The following is a 16,984-nucleotide window of genomic DNA, read 5'->3' on the forward strand; positions in this document are numbered from 1 at the left end:
AAAACCTCATGCTTCTCCCCAACTCCACAGGGAAACGGGCTGGATCAGGTTCTTGGCCTTGTGTGCATTTGTTTTCAAGTGCACCCCCCCCCCTTTTAGAGGGAGAATCCCCCCCCCCAAAAAAAACCAGCAGTGGCAGCCCAGTTGTTGCAGACGGTCAGTTCACTACGTCTTGGAAGCGTCCCTGGTTTGCATCGGAAACGTTGCATTTTTACGACCCCGCCCCCACCCCCTGAGGTCTGAGTATCGTTTGTGAGACAAACAGAGCATTTAACATTTCTGCAGCCCGCCAGAGTCTCACGTTGCCAAAAGCCTGTTAAGACAGAAGAGAGAGGGGGTCCCCCCTCCTTGGCTTAAAAGATCCAGAGCAAAAAAAGAAACACATTGTATTGCTGAGAGCTAGCCATGCGGGGGAGGGAGGGAGGGACAGAGGGGGGGGGGGAGGGGGGTGCGCGGCTCCTCCAGATTAAGGCCTTGCTTAAAGGCGCTGGAGCCAGAGATTTGTGATCAGCTATTCTGGAATGAGCCTGACCCCCTTTGTTTTGTGTGTATTTTAAAAGCATGCATAACCAGAGATTTGTGTGAGCTGCCAGTTCATCTCACCCCCACCAAACACAGGCACTGTGAACAGAAGAAGAGGCCTGCCAGATCAGACCAGGGGTCCACCTAGTCCAGCGTCCCATTTCACACAATGGCCAACCAGTTCCTCTGGAGGACCAGCAACAGAGCACAGAGGCCGAGGCCTTCATAAGGACCTCAGAAGAGCCCTGCTGGGTCAGGCCAGGGAGGGTCCCTCCAGTCCAGCCTCCCGTCTCACCCAGAGGCCAGCCAATTCCTCTGCAGGGACAGCTGCGCCCTGCAAGATCAGACCAGTGGTCCATCAAACCCAGCATCCTGTATCACAAAGTGGCATAAGTTGGTAAGACAAACCCCCCCCCCCCCAGCTAATTGTGACCTTGCTGTATCGTAGTTGTACCAAGCTTTTGTCCACGTAGACAAACTCCACCACACCAGAGATCTTATCCAACATCGTTTTTTCTTTGCAGGCCTACCCATGTTGGGGACTGTGGTGTAGACAACCTCGCAAAAGAAATGGTATCAAACCAGAGTCATCAAGAAATGCAGGCCCATCCTCCCCCTCCCCCTCCTCCCGCAGCCAAAGAGCAGGAAGGCTCTGGGTATAATTTAAAATACATTTATTGTTTCATTTGTTCTCATTTGTTATACAAAGAAGTTAAATAACTTAAATACATTCTCCACAGTCACGCAAGAAATCAGATTTATACCTACAAAGCTGTACACATGAGGTAGAGAAAAATAATTTAGGCTCCCATAAGACGTTAAAACCAACCCACCCACCCACCCCACCCCCCATCAGGAAAATACTCCACAAATCCTTCATATATTATTGCTCCTCAGAACCCTTCTAGAAGGAACATCATCCAAGAGTGTGCACAAGAAGCCGCGTCTCAGAGAGAGAGTGAGGGATCGGAGGCGAGCCCTGGATCGAGGGTTGCAGGGGACCACACTGAGCCCCCCAAGATATACTGCTGGCAACGCGGTGATGTCCCTTCTGGGGTGTACTGCAAGTGACATCATTGCATCGGGACACTCCCAGCCATGCTCTGGTGCTTGGGCAAAAACTCTATGGCAAAAATGGCTTCTACCATAGAGTTCTTGCCCAAACACCAGAGTGTCACCCGGACGTCAACAATGTGATGGTGGGACACACACCAGAAATAAAGTCAACGCCTTGCCGGCAACGTAGCCTACCCTTTCCCCCTGTTCCTCGTAAGTCCTCTCGCCAACCAGCTGATCTGAGGCAGGGGGGGATCCCCTCCCTCCAGCAGGGCGCTGGCAACCCTACCTGGATCAAAAAACACGGGAGAGAAAGCATCCAAAACGGGAAATCAAAACATTGGTGCGGGCAGCCATTTCCTCAAGCATTTTCACCACAAGCTGGTTGGGGGACTATGGCAGGGTGAAGCCCTCTTCCAAACGCACAAGCGTGGACCTCTCAGGCCAAAGGTAGATGCACAAAAGCTTTAATGGATCTGTGAGGGCCAAAGGCCATCGGTAGGACTGAAACGTTAGTGCCCTTCTGGCGCATCACCATGAAATGGGCCTTAAAGAACACGGGCAGAGACCTCTGTGACTAGTGACTGACCAATTCTCACACCTTCCAGCAGCTGGAGAAGGCACTTCATCTTGGGGTTTTGGCAAGGAGCCGGATTAAGCCACGCAACTGAGAGAGAGGCATCCACTCAAAGAGGCCTTTAAAAAACACACACACACACAGGTGGGACCCGGAAGGAATGGGTGGGTGCCTGGTTTCTGATTTGGAAATCTCCCAAGCCACAAGATTATGAGCCTTCCGCTGCCCTTCGGCCCTCCAGCAAGCTAGTTTCCCTTGACATGCTTAGTTTCTCCCTTAGTTTAGGACCTCCACCGCCCCCGGGGTTCATGCTCATTTTTCATCATGCTTTTGACTGGGCACCTCTTCACTTGGTTTAGAGTTGCAGCTGGAGCCCCCAAGCCCAATCTGTAGTGTGGCGTAGATAATGCCTTTCCCTCTGGAGGAATATGAGTCTTGCACTTGAGGAAGACCCCACCGTTACTGGAACCGGCTTCTAGAACCGAACCATCAAGTGGGAAGGGGCCATGAAGGCCATCTAGTCCAACCCCCTGCTCAATGCAGCTCCATGTCTTCTCTCCCTCCCTAGTTAGCTCCCCTGCCAATGCCTTTATTTTCATTCTGGGTGGTGAAAATTCAGGCTCCAAACATGGGCAGCTTTTCCGCAGGAACCTCTTGTTCCCAGAAAGCCCGGGCCAATGTGGACTTGACAGAAGGCAAAGCCCATAGAGAACCCATCTTTGGAAGAGGACTCCACAGAATTCTCCAGTTGAGCCTACCACATTGACTCTCAGATCACGGACACAAGGGAAGAGATCATTTCCAAAAAATGGGCCTACGGCCACCTAGGCAGCCTACGTTGGGTCTACTGAAAGAATGCCAGCCTCTGTAATCATAGCGACAGTCAACTCCATGGCCAAGCTGTCCTGTTCACCACAGAAATCGATCCACCTGAAGTTAAGACACACAGGCTGACCAGGAGGAGAGCACCGCTGGTCCCGTACCCCATGTGGATCCATTCAACTGGGTCAACAGGCCAGTTTGGATTACTGGCCTTTGGAGTTTGATGGCATGAAGCCACGGCCTAAAGGGCATAGCGCTGCTTCTCTGAATCCATAAACATGACCCTCACCAACCTCATGGAATGCTTCCAAGATGTGCTTTGCTGTTAGAGGGAATAGCAGTGCTTCCCCCAGGCAGGGCCACAGAGCATCAAAGCCAACTGAGAAGATCTTCTGATCATACATCTGTCATTTGGAATTTTTAAAAAGGATGTGGTTTGGGCATAACCTTGCTGCTTGCTGAGGACGTTGGTATCCAACAGCCTGCTATGAACCCATGGCAGCCGTCTGTTGGCTCTTGCCCATCGAGGGCTCTCCAGTCTTCCGTGGCCAAGAGACAATGGGATGGTGTAGCTCCAAGAGCACGTTCTTCAGACACCAGACCCCCATTTATTTCACACGGCAACCAGGGATGAAAGAGGCACACGTTGTGATAAGCGTGAGGTCAGTTTGGAGACCCCACCAAGAACAACCTAGATCTCAGATTCAGCAAATTTTTGGGATCCTGGTCGGTAACATCCCCAGGTTTAAGGCATATAGAGAAGGCACAATACCTGGTGAGGACAGCTTTGGCTCCTCCCCCAAAATGGCAGCTCATCCTATGTCATCTTGAGTTGCCTATGGCCTCAGAATACACTCGCCCAGAGGAGAGGAGAGCTACGTAGAGTACAACCTGCTTAGATCTTTTAAACACATGTGCCTCGTTACTATTTGACATTTAGAACTTTCGCCACAGGAGAATAAACCTTACTATTTACAATATATAACAAGAAAGTAATAATATTTGCATTAACATAAATACACTTCTGTTTTTGTTTTTGTTTTTTTAAATACTTACAGAAAGCACCCTGGCTTCAGTGCGCGATTTATAACACAAAGACCTTTCCCAACTCAGTAGTTCGTCCGTTCATTCCTTTGCCTCTGTCTCAAAAAAAAAAAAAAAAAAGCGCATTCCTCTTACACCCACTTACTCAGGAGTAAGCCCTGCTGCAGAACTTACTGCGGAGTGGAGCAGTGTAGGGTCGGGCTCTAAGCCCCCATTGACTTGTTTCTGCTCCCCTTCCGCACATGATGCTCCCATTCGGGCCAAGATGCCCTCATCCTGAATGCCACAAGAATCAGATTCTCAGATGTTGCAGAGACTTTGAGAAACAAAATCTGAAATGTTACTATTTCCTCCTACACGAATGCAAGCCAATGGGCATTTAATTCACTAAAACTAGTCCAGAGTTTCAACTTCTCTGCCGGGAAAGCCATGAGGCCACTTCTGAGGAACCGGAGGTGACCCAAGAATTTCGGAGCCCACAGCAGAAACTCCAGCGGGGTGCCTCTGTAGTGGCCCACAATCTCCACCCATGGCAGCACCAGCCATAGGACTACAACCCTATGCCTTCTTTCCTGGGAGTAAACCATAATGAGCATGGACCTCCTTCTAAGTAGGCTGCATGGGAGTCCCTTTGCAGTGTGCAGCTTTCTCTACCCAGCGGGAGCAGTTTGCCATTTCTAGTTTACCCTTGTTTACCTGAATTTGCCCGAATCCGAATTGTCTACCAAGGGCTCCAGTGCCACGCACTGCTCTAGAGAGGCCACGTCCCTCCTTGCAACCAGTGGGGGATGGGGGGAACATACCGGGGGCAGGAGGGAAGCCCACCCAACATTGCAGCTACGACCCTATGTCACTGACCTTGTGACCTAGAAGTGATGTCAGGCAATGTTTTGGTATTGGAGCAAAAACTCTATGGCAAATTTGGCTTCCAACATAGAGTTTTAGTCCAAATACCAGAGCATCACCCCAATGTAATGATGTCAATTTCAGGTCATGCAGGCAACGACATAGACATGTCTCTGCATGTCGGCTGGGCCTCCCTCTTTCTCAGGGTAAGTCCCCCCGTCAGCCAGCTGTGGGGTGATGGCAGTAGGGGGCTTTGACTCCGCTGGGGGGTCTGGCAACCCTATGCTAATCCTACTCGCTCACTTAAGGGTATTCACCCTGCTTCCTGAAACGATCCCAATCCTGTCTAAGTAGCGATCCACACTCAATGACACGCATTGCCAGCTCTCCGTTTCCCAAGTTGGGTTTGCTCGCCACAGCAGGGATTGGAAATCTGCATTTATTGGGGAGAAACAAGGCCTTTAAAAAAAAGCAATGCATGTGGCTTTGCTACAGAAACCTGGATCGTTTCTCTACATGAGAGTTTCAAATGTGATCATCACAGAGGCAGGGCTGGGATTATTTCATGTGTGCTAACATGCAAGGGAGCAGGTACTCCAGCCCAGCCAACCACATGTGTGGTGAGGTCCATCCTGGCACCTGTCCTGGGGTGGGCCAAGACATGCTCAGTGAGGCTGGTTTGCAGCTGACAAATGTTGACCAGTCTACCAGACTGTGATGACCTTTGGCCTTGGGGAGCGGGGCATGGGGCTAGCTAAGAAATGTGAAGGCAGTGAGAATCCTGTCCCCCAGTACTTGGAGACATCAAAATTACATGCCATACCCTACCATGAGCTTCAACTGCTAACTCTCTCTATGGTCACTCGTAAGAAATGAGGACCAATCAACTCTCCAGTGATTTGTACTAAGGAGAAAAACCGGAGGCCATTCGGAAAACTTTCTAGGGGAAATCATTGCAGTAGGTGGCCAAATTCATCTTCACCTAGAATAGCAAGAGCGGTTAAATTGGCTGCTTAGGATTTTTGGGGACTTAATGTAGGGCATCCAGAAGATACCAATTTGGGCCCCTTTCTTCCAAAGACATCCGACCAAGGCTCATTCTGCACACATTGGCTAAAGCTATTTCCATGTGCTTTTGCAGCTGGGTTTTCCTGTGCAGCTGGATTTTTCTGTGCGAAACAGGAAAATCCACATCAAAAGTGCATTATCCAACATGTGCGGAAGGAGTCGAAGACAAGTCGTTCAGATATACCCCAAAGTGAAAAACATGACATGCCTCACGTCAAATTTTGGGAGGGGGAAGGGGGAAACGAGCCATTGGTGAGATATTTCAGGGAACTAAACTCTACGTGCGGGCAAGAGGGAGAGGATTCTCGAGAGGGGGCCAGACCCAATACCACATTGAAACCATAAGAATGTCCTTCTGAAAGGCTTAATAAATAAATGTTCAATATTTATATTTAGGCATATATCTTTCCACACTGAATAATAGGTTTCTATTCAGTCTCAAGTCCTTAAAACAGTAAGGTACAACCGTTTCCATATAATTCAGGACCGTTCTATCCCGTGCGGAAGCCAATGACAATTCTGGTCGAGGATATCCACTGTGCATAGCCATGCTGAGCAACTGGAGGCGGAGAGGGAGGGAGGCTAAGCGACCGTCTTTTGAGTTTCACATCTCTTACAATGGGCCTCAGCAAGATGCAATGGGGGCGGACTCCCCACTCCTGCGGAATCCCGAATCGAAACCAAGAACATGTGCCACTCCCCATGCCTCTCTGCCACCCTCCAGATAGTCGATCTGCAAGCCAAGTTGAAATACAGTTGTTGGGCTGCAAGCAACGCGAAGCCAACCAGCTCCATCCCCTCCCAGTAGGCGCACAAGAATATAGCTTAAATACGAGTGGCTACTTTTTTATTATCATTTTAAAGAAAGCTGCGGTAGAGGCAGGTTTGTCTCTGGAAGGCTGGCCAGCCCCAGCAAGGCAAAGGGAAGCCGTGCAGAGCAGCCCATCCAGCGTCCGTGGAAAACCAGGTCGAGGGATTAAATGGAGACGACTCGCGACTACGGGAGAATCAAGGCGGCCCCATCTTTTGGAAGCTCCCACCGCCACTGCCGCCCATGAAATGAGCCAGCCGCCTCTGATCCAAGTAGCGTTGTTGAAGGAAAGCCACGTTGTCAGGGGGGGTCACAATTTGTAATATCCTCATTAAAAAGGCGCAGAAAGATGACAGACAGCCGACAATACGGGCGTATTTTTGGTCACTCTTGCGGTTTCAGTTTCTTCTCCGCCTTCCTCTCCTCCCCTCATCTCTTTGTTGACTGGCGACTTGGAATCCAACAGCAGCGATGCCGTTCGACATCGCCAGATCTTTTTCTACATCTTTTTAAAATACGCGCCTTAAAGCTAGTGGTTTAAAGAAACGTCCAATGTTTGTCGAGGGGTCGTGCCGGGTTCAACGGCCACAGCCACGGTGCAGAATAAACGGAATGATGTCCTAGCGGACGAGGACCCTGGGAGATGCAATCCCGTCCAAAACGGCTGACGGTTCAGTTCTAGGGAAGTCCAAGCAGCACGATGCTCCACACGGCAACGGGGGCCCACCCACCACCAGAAGACGGACTTCCAAACAGCACATCTGCAAGCTGGGATGTGATCCCTGTCGAGGTTTTAAGCAGCCTTCACCGGGTGACTTTGGACTGACACGAGGTACAAGGAAATGAGGAGAGAGATAACGGGCAGCAGTTGCCTCCAGGCTGCTTAAGAAGGCCTCTAGTGGTTTTTCGTAGTGTACAAAGTAGACAATGAAAGCTGCAAGTGGGGGGAAAGTGAGACATCGATTAGAACAAAGTAGATGGTGAGGAGAAAAAGATACTCTCGAGTTTCTTACTGGCTAGATCAATGTCTTGGTAAGAATCTATCCAGGAGCTGCTGCAAAATGCAGGAGATAGGCAAAAGTCTTCTTTCAAACAGGCCACATCCACACACTAAGATCCTCAAGAGACAGGATGTGGGAGGTACACTTAAGAAGCAATGCCAACCAAATCCCCACCCCCCACCCCCTGTATTCTATTGCTCCATCATCATCCTGATAGCATATTCTTTCCTCCCAGCACCATTGCTGTTCCAGATCTTGCCTCTCAAGGTAGATAAGGTAAGGAGGGCACCTGGATTCCACGCCTGACCCCATAAATGCTCCTGATTTAGAAAACCAGTAGAAAAAAACATTCTTTCCCAGGGGTAGTCAAACTGCGGCCCTCCAGATGTCCATGGACTACAATTCCCAGAAGCCCCTGCCAGCAAACGCAGTTTGACTACCCCTGTTCTTTCCAATCAAGGTGAAGAGCTTTTGCTTGGGCAATCAACTTCTTCCCCTCAAAAAAAACAGCATCTTCAAGCAGAACTTAGTTTCCTGTGGTATCCAATATTAGTTTGCAAAGAATTAAAGAACCATAGAATTGGAAGGGGCCGTATAGGCCATTTAGTCCAACCCCCTACTCAATGCAGGATCAGCCATCATGAAAAGTAACTGTCCAGCCGCTCCCTGAAGACTGCCCGTGAGGGGGAGCTGACCACCTCTTTGGGCAGCCAATTCCACTGCTGAACTACTCAGACTGTGAAAAACTTTCCCTGATATGCAGCCAGTAGCACTCTACATGTAGTTTAAACCCATTGCTGCAGGTTCTATCTTCTGCTGCCCCCCTCCAGGGGACAACCTTTCAGATACTTCAAGAGAGCCATCCTGTCCCCTCTCAACCTCCTCTTCTTCAGGCTGAACATTCCCAAGGCCCTCAGCCTTTCCTCCTAGGGTTTGGTCCCCTGACCCCGTATCATCCTCATCGCTCTCCTCTGCACCCTCTTCATTTTGTCCACACCTTCTTTGAAGTGAGGCCTCCAGAACTGCACACAGGACACCAGGTGGGGTCTGACCAGTGTTTTACACAGCAGGACTAAGACATCTTGTGATTTTGTTGTGATGTCTCTGTTGATACAGCCCAAGACTGCATTTGCCTTATCATCACACTATCTGCTCAGATTTAGCTTAACAGTCTACAAGTACCCCAATATCTCGTTCTCATACACTGCTACCCAGAAGCGTATCTCCCATCCGGTATGGGAGAAGGGAACAAGGGCTCATCTGCGCACGCACTTTCACTGCACACGCATTTTAGAAGTAGATTTTCTTGTCTAGCACAGGAAAATCCAGCCGCAAAAGGACACTGAAAGCGCATGATCCAACATGTGAGAATGCGGGAAAGTCCCAACAGGGAGCGAGACAGCTGGGTCACCGATACCCTACAAAGTGCCGACACCTCAGCATAGTTTTTCCATTACCCTCCAACCCCTGTTTGGTCATACGTACACATCATAGACTCTCATCACGAAGGGCGATCCAGTTGGGGCATGTCAGTCCTTACAGGTATAAACTTCTTCTCGCTGAGTACACTGTTTACACTCCACATAACAGCACCAGCGGACCTGACACTGGCAAGGCCGGGTCACCACCCGGCTTTGGGTGTTGTGGCCTCGGCCGCAGCAGATGCTCTCGCAGTTTTTATCTTTGTAGCATTTCCTGCCCGAAGTGCCAGGTGAATACCTGCTCACCAGGCAAAAACTCGGGGAGTCATCGATGTAGACAAGGTCCGTAGTCCTTGGGATCTGGTCACCGTGACCCGGGATGGATTTTTTAGGGGGAGAGATGTCCCCCTCACCCGTTGCCTCATTGGTGGTGCTGCCCACTTTAAGAGCCATCTCGTACTTCTGTTTCAGCTGTTTGCCGATCTCATGGAAGGGGGAGAGCTGCCGCCAACACGTCCGCACGGTACACGACCCCGACACACCGTGGCACTTGCAGGTTGTCTCGACACCAGCTTTGATGACCTACAGGCAACAAATAAACCCTCCAGTCAACTCCGGAATTTTTTCTCTTACAGTAGCATGTCTAGTCCTGGGGTAGCCAAACCATGGCTCTCCAGATATTCATACACTACAGTTCCCATGAACCCCTGCCAACTGGTTCATGGGAATTGTAGTCTATGAGCACCCCTCAGTTTGACCACCCCTGGTGAAGTCCATTTCCTGGAAATGTGATGACTGCCTAGGTGTAGTACCCCAACAGGACAAGAATTTCAAAGTCCAGCAACTCTTTATCTACCTCCCCATGACTTGGTAGAATTAATGAAAAGATATAATTGATTTAACTGACATAATTTATACTAAAGTCTCATTTTCTATCATTTCATTTTTTTTTCATACTTCAAGGAAGTGGTGACATCCTTTCAGAGGAGGGGGCGTGGCGGAAAGATGCAGGAACCAGCCAATAAATCAATCATTTACTGTTTCCATTGTGAAGAAAGAGACTAGGCCGCCAGGGGAAGTGGGCTCCAGTGACCTTCAGTGATGTCAGCGGCCACACAAACTTCTGGGAAAGGCCACGGAAGCCCTGGGGAGCCCTCACAGAACCCCATGAGCCCAGTCGGGAATCCCTGATGCAGCTTCCTGGTTTGGCACATACAATGACCCTCTCCAGCAGATCCTTGTGCTACCCCAAGGTGCTAATTTAACCCTCAGGATTTTGCTTCTACTTTGGGTGCCTGTAAAGCAGCTGCAAAGCAGCAGGTTCATAATGGAGAGGTGCAGGTAACAGGTAGTCCCCACTTTGCAGCCCTGGGGCCCGTAGCCATCATTCCCCCCCATCGAGTGCAGCCATTTTCCTCCAAAGGGATTCAATCACAGGATTTTTTTGATGGGCTCCAAGGGTAGTAAAACTGGACTCAGCCTGAAGTGGCGAACGATGCAGGACTTTGCCAGATCCGTAATGGGGACAACTCGTGCCCTCTGCCCCTCCAGACGGGAGAGCTTACCACCTGCCTGCGCTTTCCACCCTTGCCCTTTCTCGCAAGTAAACCCGTTTGGGGGAAAGGAAGGCAACACGGCTTTTTCGCCCAGGGCATCAGCACCCCCTCTCATAGCGCCCCTCAGACGGGTAAGATATGCTTGACCAGACATACCTCGAGACGGGGGAGGAAGAAAAGAGAAAGAAAGAAGGGGGTCGGCCTTCTAGAGATTAAGGAACTTAGCAACGCTCCAAAGATGTCGTCAGAAAGTCATGTTTAATGATACTTTGCTGAGAAACATGGACGAGGGAAGGGGAGAATTAATTAAAACGTCACTTAACTCTGGTCCAGCGGAACAAATTGAGTGGGCTAATACTCCGACTTTTCCTTTTTCATTAACGGGACACAAAGGGAGGGCTAGAGTCAAGGAGGGACAGAGGGGGGTGATATTTTCAGCAGACAGAAAAGGCAGCAGCAGGAGCAGAATCCAGCCCCCCAGCTTTACACACCCGAAGATCAGCCGGCACGTTGCCGATGCTCGGGAAGGGAGGGATCAGCGGTTTCTCACTCCTTCCTCCTCGCTCTCCCCCTTCTCCCAAATAGCTGGGTGAGCTCAAGTGGATTTTGGCAGAAGAGAAAATTGCTTTTTTAATACGGTTCATATTCTTAAAGCTCCTGCTTGTCAATAAAGGGGAAAAAAAGGAAGGGGGGGGGGAGTGTGGAGAAGCCCTTCTGGTTAATGATCTCATCTCTCCCGCCAGACAAGGTGGCCTTGTCATGCTCACTGAGGTCATATCGTAGGCACAGCGAGGCATGAAATGGGCACAACGGGGTCGGGAAGGCGATTATTTCACCCGTCGAGGGTGTGAAGAGCGAGAGAAATCCACCCAGGGCCTTGTTGCAGAAAAAGAGGGGAAGTATTTGCAACCTGGCCAGGGGGGCGTTGGGTCACCCAGGAATTGTCTGAGCAGCAGTTCTCTAAATAGCCGCCCCCGAAAAGTTTCCTGGTGCAGAATTCTGCTTGACGCTCGCTTGAAGAACGAAGACAGGCAGGGGTGGCAGGGAGGGAGGGAGGGAGGGGGGATCAACAAGCCTACGCAGTCCCAGGGGACCCGCTATGGTTGGGCCTGTTTGTGTCATGGAAAACCAGCATTCCATGCAGCTGAGAGAGCACCGGCCCTGTTTCCTGCAGGAGACACCTTGCTGAGGCTCCATCTCTATGCAACTTCTGCGTGGGCCACTCCAGGCCAAGGAATCTTGGGAATTGTAGTTCAGGAAAGTTCACCTGGGAACGGCTGAAATCTCCCAGCTTCCTCTAACAATAATGTTTGTGGCAGAGGGAGCCCCCCCCCTCCCCATGCTGCACATGCATTCTCTGTTGCCGCTGCCGTCTCGTGGAACCGAGGGTCCGGAAGCGGTCCTCACAACTATGCTGCAGAACGCACAAAACGGAAGTCTTCCAGAGACTGTTTGTGTAAAGAGATCAGGATTGCAGTATATACTGGAGCAGGCCTGGAAGGTTTTGTTTAACATAAGGGAACGGGGTTGTATGTTGCGCTGGTTACTGCATGCGTCACATTGCATTTATGGCACGGTTTTCCACCCTGGGAGCAAAGGAGCACGAGGTCCCCGTCATCTGGTGGCCAGGTGCTGATGGCTACTTCTGGGACGTTCATAAGGACACCGTGCACACATCCAAGACTATCTCCGCGGTAAAACGCCCCACAAACGCTCCGTTCTCTCCCAAATCTTATTAGCATCGGTTTACCTCTACAACAGCCCCCCAATCCCAATGCACCCCCCCAATCCCACCTTTGTGGTCTCTGAAACCAAACTTCAGCAGCAACCTCGACTGCTGTTGGGGGGGCCAGGGATTCCCTCTCCCCCGCCCACCCGTTCCCTGTGAAGGAGCCGTGCCCACCGTTTCCTCCTTTGTGTCCAAAGCGGGTGAGAACAGATGTGTCAGGAAAAGGGTTAAGGAGGACGGCCCGCCCTCTCACCTTCATGCCCACCAGGTTGTTGTGGAAGTCCACCCTGGCGCGCAGGTCCTTGTTGGACTTCTTCCCCAGGAACTCCTTGACAAACTTGTTGCTGTACTTGAGGTTGTCGCCGCAGCCGCCCCACTGCCAGGCCTCGCGGTTCTCCAGGTCGGGGGCCTCGTCGCAGGTGCAGCGCTCCATGCGCCCGGCGCTGCAGGCCTTGGCCATAGCATGGGTCAGCCCTGCTGAAGAGATGGCATAAAGGAAGGCAGTTTCCTTAAAACCTGCAAAATGCAACAAACAACATTGTTAACTACCTCATCGGGCTGCCACAGGCCGGTTAACACCGCAAGAAAACGTCAGGCTTTTGTCCTCTTCTATCCCTCTCCCCTGACTGGGGAAGGCACTGGCAATCCGCCCCGTATTGAGTCTGCCAAGAAAACGCTGGAGGGCGTCACCCCAAGGGTCAGACATGACTCGGTGCTTGCACAGGGGATACCTTTACCTTTCCCTTATCCCTCTTCCCTCTCCTACTCTGATGAAAAAAAAACATTTCCCTGCTGTCTAGCTGGTACCATTCTACAGGTGGTTTAAGCCCACCACTGCAGGTCCTCTAAGCGACCACCTTTCAGAACCTTCAAGAGAGCCAACCTGTCCCCTCTCCACCTCCTCTTCTCCAAGCTGAACCTTCCCAAGTCCTTCCACCTTCCCTCCTAGGGTTCAGTCCCCAGGCCCCAGATCATCTTCATTGCTCTCCTCTGCACCCTCTCCATTTTGGAAGTCCTTTCTGGAATCCAGTCCTGGAAGAATCAGATCTTCTGGGAGCCACATGGATCAAAGGAAGGTGCAAATGAGGCCAGGACTCAAGTTCAACACACTGCTGCATTTATCAAATTCTGAACCCACAGGGCCGTGTGTCCTCCTCGCACCCAGCTCATTCTGGAGGAAATACCAAGCTGTTCTCCGCCCCCCACGACTTGCGGCTCACCTCTCTTGAGCAAGCTGGCTCTGTAGCGACCCTCGAGGGTGCAGTTCCACCTCTCAAAGCGGAACTGGTACTGGCACTCCAGGGCGCTCATGCTGATGGCCTCCATGAGGGTCTCCGCCACCCCGGGGTCTCTCCTGCACATCCTCCTCTGCTTCTTCTCCAGCTTCAGGCGGTCACAGACTTTGTAATGGGCCTTGGCGGCAGCTTCCTCCATTTCTGAGGTCAGAGGGAGGACGGTCAGGGGTTCATTCCCAGTCAGCCTGCGGGAAAGAGGAGAAACTTGGCTTGACCCCAGTTCAAATAGGGTTACCTGGACGAGCCTTCTGTCTCGCAGCCACTGCATGCACCACATCTATCAGTTTTGGTAACGGGCCCAGGCAGTTTTCTGGGAAGGCAACTATCCAAAGGAATTTCAGAAACAGGCCGGTGGATAGCATTTTTATCCAAGAGTGGCTTTCATCCCAAGAAAGCAGAAGAAGACCTTCCAAGCATTCAATGTGAATGTGAAAGGGTGCTTTGGACATCTAACAGACCATCCCCTCCCCAGCCCTACACTTAAAGGGATGTCATGCAGAGGATGGGGCAGAGAGGCATTCGGTCGTATTTGATGACAGGACTCAGCCAAAGGGATTTGAAGCTACAGCAAAGGAGGTTGCATCTAAATTTGAAGAAGACCTTCCTGATTAGTGAGGCATGTTTGACACCAGGGTGTAGGATGCATGGAGCTTTTCCCCCAGTCCCAGCTTGAACGTATTCCTCCTGTCTTCACTGAATTCAATTAACATTTTGATTGGGGGCGCTTTAAATTTTCCCTCTGCAGCATGCATGATTGATTCGGAGTGACCCTACCTTTCCCCCTCGATATCCAGAAGTGGATATAAGCTTCGATATTTGAAAGATCACCATCAGGAAGTGTGCAGATTTCTGCTTTTTGCGAATTAACTCCCTTCCCTGGGCCTCCTAGCAAAGCAGTCTTCCCTGATTGGCCAGGGCATCAGTTCAAAGACTTCTTGGGTCCTGATTGCAAGGCTTTTCTTAAAGTGACTGCGCTCCCTAACTTCTCTCAGCAGACATTTGCCTCTTGTTATTTCTGTCTCCTCTGCTGTTTCCGACCCCCCCCCCAATTCCAGAAAAGAAAGAGGCTCCTGTTGCAATTGACACCCCTCCCCACTCTGAGCTTCCCCAAACAAGTGCAGAACACTTTCTGTTTCAATTGGGGGGGGTGGAAATAGAGGAAGATCTGAGTTCAAATCAATCTGAATTCAGCAGGATCCACAACGGAAAAAACAAAGTCAGTGCAGAATCTGCCCAGGACTGTCTCCCTCAGGAGGAAGAGGATTCACTGTTGTCAGGGAAGTATCTATTTGTTGGGGGGGGGGGGTCTTGTAGTCCATGTGCTGGCAAGGGGTTGGCCTGGATGACGCTGGGGGTCCCAGTCCAACTCTGAGACTAAATGAAACCATCGCACAGAGAAGAAGAGAAGCTCAGGGAGAGCACTGCAAGCCAGCCCCATGCCCAGGACTTAAAAGGTAGCCTGGGAGCAGCCAGAGCATGGCACCCACCTAATCCCCTAAGCCCTCAGATGCGATTCGGCACAAGGGAGCGGGTGGGGGGGGGCAGGTTCATTCGAGGCAATGCTGTCAAAGGGCCCAGTGCCCACTCCGGCCTTCTTGCCAGCCTTGGCACGCGCTCCCCGGATCCCCCCGTCGGAATGCCCACAGCATTTCCAGCGGCTGCCTGTTTTTCGGGATTTGAGGGGGAGCCAGGGAGGTGAAAAGGCCAAGGGCTTGCGGAAACACAAGCTCCACCGCAGGAGGGTCCACAAACACCCAGGAAGCTGCCTTCCAGTGAATCAGACCCTGGGTCCATCCAGGTCAGCATCGCCTACTCAGGCTGGCAGCTGCTCTCCAGAGGTCTCAGGCAGAAGGCTTTCCCAGCCTGGGCTTTCTCGGAGCCTGAAGAACGTTTCAGGGGTTTCTCACGGTTAAAAAAGGCTGCACCAGATAGACAGTTAGAACTCTCTCCCTCTCTCCTCTCTTACTTACAAACTCTGTTTCTCTTCTCAGTAAACTATTTTCCCCTTTAAGCAGCTCTTCTGGCCTCCAAACGGTTGGAAAACTGAGATATCCGTGGAATGTGTGCGGAGCGGAGGAGCTTTCGGCTCTTTATTTCACTTGCTCCCCCCCCCCCCCCCCGTTCTACCTTCCGTCGGAACATTTGCACAGATTTATTCTCCGGCCCACAATTGCTGGTTTCCTAGCTTGGCAGTTTGCTACCCCCACCCTCTCCCTTTCTCAGCAACATGGACGGGGCTCCTTTTTCCCACCAATTCTCCTTTGGCTTCAACGTCATTCCTCTGGCACCGGGGCCTGCCGGGGCAACCTTCCAGCCTCTGGGCCTGAGCAGCAGGGGTGGAAACGAGAGACAGGCTCCCCCCCCCCCCATGAGCCAGACCCACAGTCTCTAGGCCACGGGGAGACCCCAGGATGCAGCAAAAACCCCGTTTTGTAGCCCTGAATGTGCCCCCCCTTGAGGGCTTTTTACTGCACCCTTTTTTTCTGCTCCTTGAAATGAAGCAGCGATATGCACAGGGGTTGAGACGTTTGTTCAGGATTCTCTCCCAGCTTTGGACAGCGGGTGGAGCAGAACCTCCAAGTCAAAAGGAAGTGTCTGGTCCTAGCTATGGCCCTAAAAACACAGGCTACCATGGACCTAGGGATGCCAGCCTCCAGGGGAGCCCTGGGGATCCCCTGGAATTACAGCCCTTCTCCAGACTACAGAGAGGGGTTTCCCTGGAGAAAACCGATGCTCTGGAGCAGGGGTAGTCAAACTGTGGCCCTCCAGATGTCCATGGACTACAATTACCAGGAGCCCCTGCCAGCAAATGCTGGCAGGGGCTCGTGGGAATTGTAGTCCATGGACATCTGGAGGGCCGCAGTTTGACTACCCCTGCTCTGGAGGGTGGGCTCTGGCATTTTGCCCCACTGAGGTCCCTGCCCTCTCCAGCCTACATCCCTGAATTATCAAGAGTTTCTCAACCCAGAGCTGGGCTGGGATGTGCGAGGTCTATAGTTGGCCTGATTCTACCGCATTTGAAGTACATCCTGCAGGGAGTGTCAGAGGAGATGTGCAGTTCGCATGTTCAGATCAGCTCCTGGTATTTTTTCAAATAACCCCCTCTAGGGTCTTGGTTAGCTCAGTTGGGGAGTTCCTGCTCCTTTGAGCCCACCTCCTCCCTGATTGCCTCCAGAACAACAGCTAGTCAGTTAGACTGCCAGGACTATCTCCTCTCTTCTTGACATCCCGGTTTC

General features: G+C 51.4%; 1 protein-coding gene across 1 annotated transcript in view; it reads right to left on the bottom strand.

The window, feature by feature from the left end:
* Nucleotides 1-1,181: 1,181 nt before the first annotated feature.
* Nucleotides 1,182-16,984, bottom strand: part of WNT9A (Wnt family member 9A) — a 34,283-nt gene continuing 18,480 nt past the window's right edge. Inside the window, exons 2-5 of the mRNA XM_077303096.1 lie at nucleotides 13,674-13,933; nucleotides 12,707-12,969; nucleotides 9,233-9,750; nucleotides 1,182-7,680 (exon numbers count right to left, since the gene is read on the bottom strand). Coding sequence (XP_077159211.1) covers nucleotides 9,277-9,750; nucleotides 12,707-12,969; nucleotides 13,674-13,933 — 997 coding nt within the window. The 3' untranslated portion in view covers nucleotides 1,182-7,680; nucleotides 9,233-9,276. The remainder of the gene's footprint in view (nucleotides 7,681-9,232; nucleotides 9,751-12,706; nucleotides 12,970-13,673; nucleotides 13,934-16,984) is intronic.

Source organism: Paroedura picta, chromosome 11 (assembly GCF_049243985.1).
Source record: "Paroedura picta isolate Pp20150507F chromosome 11, Ppicta_v3.0, whole genome shotgun sequence".
In the NCBI taxonomy this organism is placed as follows: domain Eukaryota; kingdom Metazoa; phylum Chordata; class Lepidosauria; order Squamata; family Gekkonidae; genus Paroedura; species Paroedura picta.